Source organism: Eumetopias jubatus, unplaced genomic scaffold, assembly GCF_037043125.1.
Source record: "Eumetopias jubatus isolate StellerSeaLion01/CBP00866 unplaced genomic scaffold, mEumJub1_p1.0 scaffold_6, whole genome shotgun sequence".
NCBI classification, from domain to species: domain Eukaryota; kingdom Metazoa; phylum Chordata; class Mammalia; order Carnivora; family Otariidae; genus Eumetopias; species Eumetopias jubatus.
In genome coordinates, this window is record NW_028274812.1 from 3,997,456 (window position 1) to 4,010,714 (window position 13,259).

General features: G+C 45.5%; 1 protein-coding gene across 1 annotated transcript in view; it reads left to right on the top strand.

The window, feature by feature from the left end:
* PDE10A (phosphodiesterase 10A) overlaps window positions 1-13,259 on the top strand; it is a 291,715-nt gene that overhangs the window by 245,582 nt on the left and 32,874 nt on the right. Inside the window, exons 15-17 of the mRNA XM_028103383.2 lie at window positions 824-907; window positions 2,484-2,634; window positions 6,255-6,410. Coding sequence (XP_027959184.2) covers window positions 824-907; window positions 2,484-2,634; window positions 6,255-6,410 — 391 coding nt within the window. The remainder of the gene's footprint in view (window positions 1-823; window positions 908-2,483; window positions 2,635-6,254; window positions 6,411-13,259) is intronic.

A 13,259-nucleotide genomic window follows, 5' to 3' on the forward strand; every position in this document is an offset into this window, starting at 1 on the left:
GCAATGGTAAGTAAAGTGTTTCCCTGAGTTCTGTGAGCTATTCCAGTGCTTTATAAACCCTGAGGTGGGGTTTGTGGAAACCTCTTGATTTATAGCCCGTGGTCAGAAGCATGGGTGGCCAGGACTTACGATTGGCATCTAAAGTTGGGGGGGCGGGGGGAGCAGTCTCGTGGGACTGAGCCCTTAACCTGTGTGGTCTGCACTGGCTGCAGGTAGTGTCAGAAGTAAATTGAACTGTAGGACATCAGTTGGTGTCTGCAGAGGGTTGGAGAATTGCTTGGTGTGGAAAACTAACACATTTGGTGTCAGAAGTATAACTAGAGGAACATGGATTCTTTTAATATTTTACCATTGTGTTTATTTGGGTTAAATGTTAGTAATTAAATTAGCAAGTGAAAAATAGGTAATAACTTTGGTTGTTTGTCTTTATGAAGTTTTTCCTCTGGACTTAAATAGGAGATTCTGTGTCTTGCCCTCCCCACCCCCCAGTCTATGAGTTGTGTAAAATGTGTAGTATTCATAATAAAATTATTTTTTACTCTTATTGCTCTGATAACAACCGCAACATCATTTTTTACAGATTGTTTAATAGAAAATTAAGCAATGACTTAAATATTGGGCTAAGTTCCTAAGGGAATGTGTGGAATTTCGTCCTGGAAACATTTAAATACAACAAAGATGTGACTGAGAAGACGGGGAAAGGGATGGCTGAACTCCCAGTGTTTTTTGGTTTCTTAATTGACAAAAAGTTAAATTACTTTATTTGTTTTTATGTTTATCCTGATTCTATTTATTAATCAACCTCATGTTCTTTTCATTTCAGATTCCACTTTGACATTGGGCCTTTTGAAAACATGTGGCCTGGAATTTTTGTCTACATGGTCCATCGGTCCTGTGGGACATCCTGGTATGAATGACCTAAAAACTTCCTTCTGAAGCTGTTGAGTGATATGACCTCTTCTTCCCCCTGCCTAAATGCCTTGTCACTTCCTTGGTTGATAATTATCTGAAAATATGCCATATATAAATAATTTTTTTCAAAATATTTAAATAAAAAAAGGCTGAGATTATTAGACAGATTGATAGCCTTCTTGGATTTCCTTTCCCGCCCACCGAGCTCTTTGCCAGGGTAGCTGTCCCTTGGCGAACAGCCATGTGTCTGCCAAGTGATGGTAAAAACACAGGTGAAAATTACTTTAGGCTGTGTAATGGGAAGAGGCAGGGGTTACTGCTCCACAGAATTACATACTGTTTGAAAGTGTGTTTTGGAAAACATACACTGAATTTAGCATCAGCTTCCAGCCTGCATTGTGTTTCTGTCAGGACAGGTGTGAAGGAAACAGGTCTCCTAGTTCCGCACGGAGTGCATTCCTAGCAACTCCGCTGTGGCTCCCTTCCCCTGTGGGTCCTTCCCTTCTCCCGTGGCCTGCCCTAGGGGCCTTTTAGGACTTTCCACTTAACCTTTTACAGCTTCAGCATACATACTGAAAATGCAAGGAATAATTTTCTTTTTCTCTTTTTCACTCATTTAATCATTAAATGGCTTATAGAGGCTCTTAATTGCTCTGAAACTAAATTGTCGTTCCTTTGCTATTGAATTCTGTGTCTTCTCTTACTTCTATCCGTGACTTTTATAAATTGCTCTTTTGAAAGAATGTACACAGGATAATTAACTCCACTTTTCTTAGATATCAGTTGAGAGTTTTACCAGTTGGAACTCTTAAAATGACATACCTTATATTTCAAGGACATTTGAAAATTTCAATGGGGAAAAAAAAGGTTATGTATCTTTAGAAGTTTTATGGGCTCTCATCACCTTGGTATTTCAAAGAGCCCTGTTTTATATTGATGTACTTTTGTTTTAAGCAGCCTTAAATTCCCCAAGAGAGTTGCTGGGGCCTTAAATGAGTCGAAATACATGATACTATAAGAATAAAACATAATAGCGATGTTTCATAATAAAAACATGGCATACTTTTTTATTTACTGTGTCAGGATTTTGGTATGGCCATTTGCCACTTAATAATTTGAGTGTGCCATAGTACTTCAGATCCATTTTGAAAGGATAGTCTCTCATCCAGGAAATTCTCATGGTATACATATTTGCAGCTCATGAAGCTCTTTGTGCTTTTTGGAATATATGAGCTCAAAACCCCCTCGAACAGGGTGATGAAATGTTGTTGTCCTTTGAAGCGTGGTGGGAGGTGGGGCGGTAATGGAGTCAGTGACAGGCAGCTGCATGCTGGTTCCGGCGTGTGCCCCCACGAGGCCGGTTAATGTATCAGATCTGAAGCCCTGCAGGGGCCTTCCTCTCTCAACTGGCTGGAGGAGTAGAAGGGAAGTGGTGAGTGAGACCACTGGGTCTCCGGACTCCGTCACTGTGCACATCTGTGTGGGTGCAGATACGTGTTTAAACCGGAGCTCTAGCTAGAACGTATTGATTCTGTACCAGTTTCTGCCCTAACACTTTCTTTTCCACACAGCTTTGAGCTTGAAAAGTTGTGTCGTTTTATTATGTCTGTGAAGAAAAACTATCGGCGGGTTCCTTATCACAACTGGAAGCACGCCGTCACTGTGGCTCACTGCATGTACGCCATTCTCCAGAACAACCACGGGCTCTTCACCGACCTTGAGGTACATGTGCACACACTTTTTTTTTTTTCCATTTCAAATAACCTGAGTGGATTTAAATACTCTGTGTCTAGAGCACCTTCCCAGTATGGATATGTGACGTGTGATTCTACAACAGGTCAGTAATTTAGTAGAAGCACACTTTTAAAGTTGCTGTGCCCATTATTTATCATATTATTCTGTATAAGGAATGTCGATACAGAAATTCCAACTTCACCAAAATATTCCCCCCAGGGAACACTAGTTTAATGGTCTCTTTTCCCTGTGAAAGCTTATGTCTTTTGAGAGTCTTTGTTAGGTGAACAGAGTCCGCTTTTCTCCTTGCTCTGTGCCCTGGGTAATGTAGACATATCCTACTGATTTGAGAACCCAGAGCATTGAATCATTAAATACAGTGAAGACATAAATGTGTATGTGGTCTCTTGTCCCATGAGGAAGTGGGCTCTGTGAGGCTTCCCTGACTTACCTGACTTGACATGCCCAGGGCTGGTGACACACTCAGAGATTTGGAGCTGCCTAGTCCATCCATGCACCGCTGACTAGCCCAGCACTCAGTGATGCCCACCGCCAAGTGTGTCCTCGCCCCCACACGGTCCCAGCGATGAATCCCCTCTCTTCTCCTCCATAAAACTGGTATCCTGCTTAAGAGGACATGTTGACCGTGCAGAGAAGGGGCTTCCTCATCCCGGAGATGAGGAACTTGTGCTTCTCTCAAGGGCACATTCGCACTAGAACCCAGCACTCCTCAGGGCCAGTCCTATGCCTCTTCCATCCCGTTAGACTAAATTCACAATCTGGGCAGGAAACTCAGAAGGTGCATTGCAGGAAAAAACATTCAAAAATGGAAAATTTTAAGATCAGTGAGAAAATTTTGCGGCTACAAATTAACTCTCATTTACGTTCCTAATTTATCTTTAGAATTATATCATGATGTTTTCACAAAAGCTCAGGTCCTTTTGGCTAAAAATAATCCCAAAATAATGTGTGTGAAAATTTTAAATATCTTTTTTAAAAGGGATATTTAATCTCTGATAAAGCTATTAGAAATTATCATTTGAGGGGCCCCTGGGGGGCTCAGGTGGTTAAGCGTCTGCCCTCGGCTCAGGTCACGGTCCCGGGGTCCTGGGTTCGAGCCGCACATCGGGCTCCCTGCTCCACGGGAAGCCTACTTCTCCCTCTTTCCCTACCCCTCCCCCCCTTGTGCACACACGCTCTCTCTCTCTTTCAAATAAATGAATAAAATATTTTTTTGAAAGAAATAAATTATCATTTGATCGTGCTAAAGTAACATATTAACAAAGATAATTTCTTCCCTTTGTAAATTATTTTCACATGCTTGATTCTGGCATAATTTTAATAAAACAATTGAACGTCATGTCGATAAAAATCAAATAGGTAAAAAAGATTGGAAAGGTGTACATAATAGCTTTTACCTGCTGTGCAAGATTTTAAAACCTTGAAATTTCTTACCAGATTCATCATGGTTGACACAACAGCAGAAAATACGGGAATAACCCAAAACCAAAATAATACTCAGAACATAACTAATTCAGTTATCCTCAGACCACCGAGTCTGCAGGACAGCTCCCATGCAAACACCAGCACTTGATGGGTGCTGGTAGTCTGGGGTCTGGGGAGGCCTCCCTGCCCAATAGGTTTGCAGGAAAAACGAGTTCTGCTCAGTGAGGATCAGAAAGGAGCAGGGCAGAGGCACCCAGTTAAACTTCTGGGGTTTCTGCAGACGCCGTCCTGCCTGTGAGCATCTCCCCCTGTGGGCTCTGACTTCATACACACCAGAACATTCACTAGGTTCCTCTCCAGAGCTGGTCTCTCCACTTGACCTTGGGCGCTGCCTCCACCCCGCAGAGAGCCTAGCCTCCCTCTCCTCCATCAGCATGTTCTCTGCTGGAATGTCTTGTCTGCATGGAGCACCCTGTTGTTCCCTCCATCATAACACACCCCCTTGATCTGCCTCTGCAGTCAGCTCTCTCCTGACTTCTCAGCCCTCCCCTTGCCACAAACACACAGAAGAGCTGCCCCACTGGCTGGCTCCAATTCCTCTCCTCCCTTTTCCTCTGAAACCAGCTTGGATCAGGCTTCTGCCCCACCCCCGGAAAGTGCCCTGGGTTGGGTCACCCACAGTGCCCTGCGCCTTGCCCACTGAGGGTCAGTGCTTGCGTTTCAGCTCTTTGAGTCACTGTCTCCACGTGGCTCCAGGATACCCAACACTAACCCTCTTGGTTTCTTCTGGTCACACAGGTTTGGGGGTTGCTTTGGGGGTTTTCTGCTGTTTCTCTTCCCTCAGACTTCTTGAAGTTGGAATACTTGAGGGCTCAGACCTTAGGCCTCCTCTGACCTCAACCAACAACTGTGGTGGGCTCAGCCAGTCTTGTGGCCCCAAATGCCATATACACGACACTTCTCTTTCTCCAGCTGAGACCTGCCCCCCCAGAAGGTTAGACTAAAATAGACAACCATCAGCTCAGTATCTCCCCCGAACCCCTCAATCTAAAACTGAACTCCTGACCCTTTTCTTCCAACCTCCTTCACCTGCAGCTGTTCGTATGCCAGTTGCTGACAGTCCTGCACTTTCCAAGGCGAAGCACCTTGCACCTGTGCTTGGATCCTGTCTTGCCTTCCCTCCCCCCCTTGCTTTCCCTTTGGCTCACACCCAGACCGTCAGAAAATCCTGTTGACCCTGCCTGTACAACTCAGCCGGATTTAATCACGTCTTCTGAGCCCCCGGTGCTGCCTCTGGTTTAAGCTTTTGCCTGAATTATGACAAAAGCCTCCTCACCAGTCTCTCTTCCCCTCCTGGAGTCTGTTCTCAGTACAATTGCCTGCATGGTAATCTTCTAAAAAATGTAAGTTAGGTGATATCAGCGCTCTGCTAAAACCCTGTAGTCCTTCCCTGGTTCCCACAGAAAATAAGGCCTCGAAGATCGTCAGCTCCCCTTTCTGGCATTCTTGTCCATCCACAGCCCCCGCCCCCCTCTGATCCCCTGCCAGTTGGGGCAGGCTCACCTGCCTGAGCTGACACTGCCTCTTCGTCCTCCCCCCGCCCCCCCGCCCCGAGTCTCCTGCTCCTCTCCTTCACCTTCCGGCCTGCTCACACGGACTCTCTGTGGCCCACCTGGCTTGCTTTAACACTTCATCTGCTTCGCCTGCTCTGCCTTTTCTCTTTCTCTGTACAATTTGCCATTTTGTCACATGCTCTATGATTTACCTGTTATATTCTTTATGTATAGTAGCAATAGCACTGTTGAAATTTAACATTGAGTGGATTTTTGAATGAAGCACTGAAACTGTCCTCTCCTTGTGCAGATTAGCTTTATCTGTAATTTTTGGGAACATTTGCATTAATTTGATACCACCTACACTTTTCCCCAGAGTTGAACCAGAAAACTCAAGAATAATTCAGTTGTCAAGTTCATAAGCAGAAAAACACAAAGAAGGATGTTAAAAAAAAGAAGCTAGATTACCTGGAGTCTCAGAGATTCCTAAGGATGTGGGCTACTGCGGGGGCAGGAGCCTATCCATATGAGAGGAGTGGTGAGCTGTGACTCTCTTCACATCCATTGCTTTGTTTTGAACATCCGTGCACTGTGTTATTCTTTTTGAAGCGCAAAGGACTGCTAATCGCGTGTCTGTGCCATGACCTGGACCACAGGGGTTTCAGTAACAGCTACCTGCAGAAATTCGACCACCCTCTGGCAGCCCTCTATTCCACTTCCACCATGGAGCAGCATCACTTCTCCCAGACAGTGTCCATCCTCCAGGTGAGCCAACCCCCCCCCCCCCCCGCCCTGAAGAGGCTCTCATGGTTGATAATACACAAATGAGGGATGCTGGTGTGGCTTCCTAACAGCAGCAGCTACATTTTATCGTAGAGCATTGTAGACATAGTCATCGTTAGATAGTCATGGGCTTTTTGGATGATGACTCCTTGCTGAAGATTTTGAATATATATATATTTTGCTTTGATTTAAGTACATGATACTCTAAGGCAAAGTTTGTTTCACATGTTAAATTTATTTATATGGATTATCATATTCTTAAACCCAAACATATTGAACAGTAAATCTTGAGAGTTAGGCAAATCAAGGTTTCAAGTGCACTAGAGTCCTTTTAGTTCTCTTGTGTTTGTTCTATTTTTTATTATATTGTTTTTAAGATGTTCTTGGTGCTTGATCTAGACAAGGGCAGACCTCACCTCACTGATATATATGCTCTGTCTTCACTTTATTTATTTTATTTTATTTTATTATGTTATGTTAATCACCATACATTACATCATTAGTTTTTGATGTAGTGTTCCATGATTCATTGTTTGAGTATAACACCCAGTGCTCCACGCAGAACGTGTCTCCTTAATAACATCACAGGGCTAACCCATCCCCCCACCCCGCTCCCCTCTAAAACCCTGTTTGTTTCTCAGAGTCCATCGTCTGTCATGGTTCATCTCCCCCTCCGATTCCCCCCCCCTTCATTTTCCCTTCCTTCTCCTAATGTCCTCCATGTTATTCCTTATGTTCTGTCTTCACTTTAAACATTCGTCCTCAAATTCACCTTCACAAGGTAGCTACTACTTCATGATGGTTTGATTCCTTTCCTAGACAATTTCTTAAATGTGCTTTGACCTCAGAGAAGTGGACTCTGTGTTTCTTCTTGCCGTCAGCACCAGTGTAGGAAGAGAAGTCCCATCTGCGGTCTTCCGCAGATGCCACTAAGGAAGGACATGGGCTCCGTGGGGCTGTGCGAGAGAGCCCAGCAGCAACTCCAGCAGGATTGGCTGTGGGCGAGCTGCAGAGCAGGAGGCTCCTTGCCCCCTGGTGCAGTCTCCCATCCTCGTGTGGCCTGGGCCTCCCTCCGAGCATTCAGACTTGGGTTTGCTCTCCTCAGCTTCTCCTAACTGGCCTTGTTTGTCATCTGTGTCCTAACTGTCCCAGGGGTCGGTAGGTAGTATTGCATGCCCAGACCTTTTCAAAACCCAGCAAAACACACCTGACTGGGTCCTGTTTCCTCAGGGCCGAGAAGGTAAATGGTGACCTCAGTGCAGTGTCATTCCAGCTACATGCTGGTAACGGTGGAGGGGTTTCGGAGAGGGGGCTGCTTCAGGCACTTGGAAGCCATATCCGGCAGCTAGCAGATTATTCCACTTGCTCACAGCTGGTCCTCTCCCTGAAAGCAGTAGGAAGTCACACTCCTGGTATTCCCTTAGCACCAATCCTTTCTTTAGTTTTAAAATGATACATGTGTGGATGGATAGGCAGGTACAAACATACCTACCTACCTGGTGATTTAAGGAGGATAAAAGGTGTGTGGGTATGTACATATCTGTGCACGCGCGCGCGTGTGTGTGTGTGTACAGGTGTGTGGGTATGTACATATCTGTGCGCGCGCGCGTGTGTGTGTGTACAGGTGTGTGGGTATGTACATATCTGTGCGCGCGCGCGTGTGTGTGTACAGGTGTGTGGGTATGTACATATCTGTGCGCGCGCGCGTGTGTGTGTGTGTACAGGTGTGTGGGTATGTACATATCTGTGCGCGCGCGCGTGTGTGTGTGTACAGGTGTGTGGGTATGTACATATCTGCGCGCGCGCGCGTGTGTGTGTGTACAGGTGTGTGGGTATGTACATATCTGCGCGCGCGCGCGTGTGTGTGTACAGGTGTGTGGGTATGTACATATCTGTGCGCGCGCGCGCGTGTGTGTGTGTACAGGTGTGTGGGTATGTACATATCTGTGCCCGCGCGCGCGCGTGTGTGTGTGTGTACAGGTGTGTGGGTATGTACATATCTGTGCCCGCGCGCGCGCGTGTGTGTGTGTACAGGTGTGTGGGTATGTACATATCTGCGCGCGCGCGCGTGTGTGTGTACAGGTGTGTGGGTATGTACATATCTGCGCGCGCGCGTGTGTGTGTGTGTACAGGTGTGTGGGTATGTACATATCTGTGCCCGCGCGCGCGCGTGTGTGTGTGTACAGGTGTGTGGGTATGTACATATCTGTGCGCGCGCGTGTGTGTGTGTGTACAGGTGTGTGGGTATGTACATATCTGTGTGCGCGCGCGCGCGCGTGTGTGTGTACAGGTGTGTGGGTATGTACATATCTGCGCGCGCGCGCGTGTGTGTGTACAGGTGTGTGGGTATGTACATATCTGTGCGTGCGCGCGTGTGTGTGTGTACAGGTGTGTGGGTATGTACATATCTGTGCGCGCGCGCGCGCGTGTGTGTGTACAGGTGTGTGGGTATGTACATATCTGTGCGCGCGCGCGCGTGTGTGTGTACAGGTGTGTGGGTATGTACATATCTGTGCGCGCGCGCGCGTGTGTGTGTACAGGTGTGTGGGTATGTACATATCTGTGCGCGCGCGCGCGTGTGTATGTGTGTACAGGTGTGTGGGTATGTACATATCTGTGCGCGCGCGCGCGTGTATGTGTGTACAGGTGTGTGGGTATGTACATATCTGTGCACGCGCGCGCGTGTGTGTGTGTGTACAGGTGTGTGGGTATGTACATATCTGTGCACGCGCGCGTGTGTGTGTGTGTACAGGTGTGTGGGTATGTACATATCTGTGCACGCGCGCGCGTGTGTGTGTGTGTACAGAAATGTGCTTTTTATAAATGACCAACATTCTAGAACTTCATGACAGTTTTTCTGTTTACTCTGATCTTCCTCATGATACAGGGCTATTTGTATAGGACAAAGGGTAAATGCCAAAAATGACATCAGGATGCCTTCATGTAGAGATAATTCAGACTCACTGCATTAGCATCCCATGTCCTAATTCATACATTTGACTATGACAGTATTTTAGTAATGTAATCTGTAAATAATTTTAATAGCCTTTATAAGGTGTCTTTGGAAAACCTATTTTAAATATAATAGGATTCGTTTTGAAATAGGGATTGCATAAAGTACAGTGCTGCTGGGTAGAATAAAAAATTAAACCCTGTGACATAGCAGTGATTCAAACCATGTAGGGACAGAGAGGCCTGGACCCACCCTAGTGCTGGGAGACTTGGCCCATTTGCTGCCATCAACAACAGGGGTTCAGAATGGTCTCTTTCATTTTGAGCAAGCCCTCAGCTCTACATCACACAACAGAGTGTTCCTAGAATGATCAGAACATAGAAGGCAGCACCCAGAGCGGGGAATTCAGTTCAGGCAAGCTATTGGCAAGAAGGTGTTGAAGAGTCGTTAGATCCAAGTGTTGGAGATGGGGTTTCAGTCAGTGATGAGGCCATAGTAAGGGCACATGTGTTCTCCATTTCTAGAGAAGATCAGTTACTCAGCATGCTTACAGTCTTCCTCAAGATCACAAGAACGAGAAGCTGGAAAGAAGCCCTGGGCATTGCCGTACATCCAGAAAAGCCCATCATTTAAAAACTGAATCCATATGCTGAACTGACTTAAAGCCTCCTGTGTGAATTGGGACAGGGAAAGATGTATCAGGATCATAAACAGATGGCCCATCACTGTGGGCAGGAGTATTCAGGAAAGGTTTCCTTCTTTTTCTGGAACTTTCTGTACTCTCTGCTGATTTGACATTTATGCTCATGATACTTCTCGGAGTATTTCTTCTCAGATCCATCTCTAAATGCCCCTTGAATTTCATTTTAATAGCAAACATTTATGGAGCTCCTCCCAGCTGCCAACACCCATTTTAGGCCCAGGGCTTATAGTAACAACAGAGACCAATCCCTGCTCTCACGCTGCTCTCGGTCTCAGTGCTCCACTGGGCTGCTCTCTGGAGTCCTCCTGGTCACCGTTGGCTGTGGCTCTCATTCCTAGGGCACAGGGGGACTTCTCTTTCCAAACACCCAAACTCAGCATTCAGTGTGACCAGAACTGTGCTTATTATTATACATCTCCTCTGGTGGTGTTGGCCTCCATCTCCCAGCCACCACAGGGGGATGACCTTAGAGTCATTGTTCCCCACCCCCACCCCCACCTCCAGGTGCCAAAGGCCTGCCAGTTTTAGGTTTTATCACAACAACTCCAGACTTGAACCAATTTAAGGTGATAGTCTAGAGTAATAGTAAAAATTCCAAATTCCAGTCACTAAAGTAAGAGAACAATATATTGTTATATCACATGGATACCTCTGATACCTCTGTTGATCTGCAGTGTTCACCATTAGGAAAGATTTTGCATGTTGATTCCTGATCTCTGCAGATCTTTGTCATTGTGGCCACACAGATGATTGTGGACCTGGAACTGTCCTTCCTCTGGCAACATGGCCTGATAGAAGATAAATAATTTGGTATATAATGGTTGGAGATAGCTCCCTATCAGGCCTTCCCAAAGCTGTGTGTGTGTGTGTGTGTGTGTGTGTGTGTGTGTGTGTGTTCATCAGTTTTGTTAACCCCAGTGCTGAGTGTGTGTGTGTGTGTGTGTGTGTGTGTGTGTGTGTGTGTGTTCATCAGTTTTGTTAACCCCAGTGCTGACTGAGGGTGGCTGCCACTGTTAATTATTGGATAATCTGGGCAACCAGAGGGAGCACTGTCAGACCCCTGGCTGAACACAGCAATATCAGTAAACAGAGAGAATAGTAAATATATATAAAAAGCTAATGTCAGTCTAACACACAAACACATCACTTCACAGAAAGACAGGAGGAGTGTGTATTTGGTCCTGGCTTGCCTTCACTTTTGTCTCAGTGAGAAAGATGCCGTAGGCCATCCTTTGCTGAGTGGGTAGTGGGAAGAGGTTAGGTCATGGATGAAGTGAGAGCGGTATCGTTATTTCTTATCTACACTCTTGGCTTTTGCTGAGCTGCCCAGTACCTCTTAATGTCAGGGTATCGGGACTGGTTTCCTGATAATCGGGGCCCTTGGCATTCCAGACAGAGGGAACCCCCACCACATGCTGAACTGGCCCTTCTGACTCCTCCAGCCTCCTGCACGTCCACCAGTGACCTTGCTTCTTTGACATCCCTCATTCTGCCTTCATCATCTGTTATCTACCTTTTTTCCCTCATTGACCACCATTTCTCCAAGCTTGCCTCTCTCAAATCCATCTTCCAGGTATATGTCTGAACATGTTATTCTCCTGTTTAAGTCATCAGGGTCCTGTGGGGTCAAGAATAAATTCCATTTCTTTTTTTAAAAAATATTTTATTTATTTATTCAAGAAGGAGAAGAGCACAAGCAGGGGGAGCAGCAGAGGGAGCAGCAGACTCACCTCTGAGGAAGGAGCCCGATGTGGGGCTCGATCCCAGGACCCCCTGATCATGACCTGAGCTGAAGGCAGATGCTTAACTGACTGTGCCATGCAAGGTGCCCCAATAAATTCCATTTCTAAACTGATGTTCAGGTCTTTAGTGAATGGTTTATGGGTGTTCTAGGACTGTTGTAGCTACTGCACTTTTTAGCTGCAGACTGTTTCTTACTTCTGTGTCATTGCCTGCATCCTTCCTGCTTGTAATTCTCCCATTGCCTTTTTGAGCCAACTTCTTATCTTCAAGGCTCAGCTCAGGTATTACCTCCTCTAGTGGAGTTATTTTATGACTCAGCTGGAGCACAGCCATTTACCCCTCTACATGGCCCCTGAGCCCGCAAACAGATACATATCTTAGTTTTTTCACATTGTATTGAAATTTTCTGTTGGCGAGCTGAGCTTGCCCCTGCTCTGAATTATAAGCCCAATGAGGACAGTCACTGCCCCTCATGCATCCCTGTCCCTGCCCACCCATCACTGGGTCTCCTGACATGGCCGGCAGTGGTCACATGAAGGTACGGAATGTGGATGCAGGAGAGTTCAGGGGGCACAAAACGCTGAGTGCAAAGTTTGGAGGCTGAAAACCACCAAGTGTTCTTTAGGTAGAGTGAGTCAGTGAGTTTCCTTAGGACAAAAAGGTAGCTTGGTACTGAAACAAAAAGTGGAGAATGCCTTCAAGTAAGGAGACTATTTTGTGTGGACAGTGACATCCAAGAAAGCAGGTAAGCTTTTTTCTTACCCAAAGCTTACCCACATATTTTAGTAATTGTGATAGAACCATTAGTGTTGAAATATTAAATCCATATTTAGAATATTCTCTTTCCTAATGAGATGTCAGTGATTAGTTTGAATATTGAAACCACCCTTTTTCTGTATTTTGCCTTCTGTGAATATCTCTCATGTTAAGTACTCACAAGTCAAAATTTAAAAAAAACAGACTAATTAGGAATAATCTTTCTTGTTATTAAGAAAATTTTCTCAACATTCCATTAATCTTGAATTGTCTGGTGCTTTTGAAATATGTTTAGATGTTAAGAGAATTGTCTTTATACCCAACATTTTGTGATCCTGTGACGTTTTTATTACTTCTTATAGCTGCTAACAAGCCATTCTTCCAGTCTGTCTGCACAAAGTAGAATTTACTGCAAAGTTGTGGTACTTCTATCCAACACTGCCTTTACAAATAAGCTAAAATGTATCACACAGAGGCTAGCTTAAACCTGTCCTTTTCTGCAGATATATTCTGAATGGATAGAAGTGATCTTTGGCTACCACATTTCTTTCTGGGCATATGTGTGTATTTGTTTGTTTGATTTTCCTTTCTGTCCCTTAGCTCCGGCTGCAGAAGTTTTACTGGTAGATTTTGACCTCTTCGTCACCACCATCATCATAGTAATCATTTCATCATT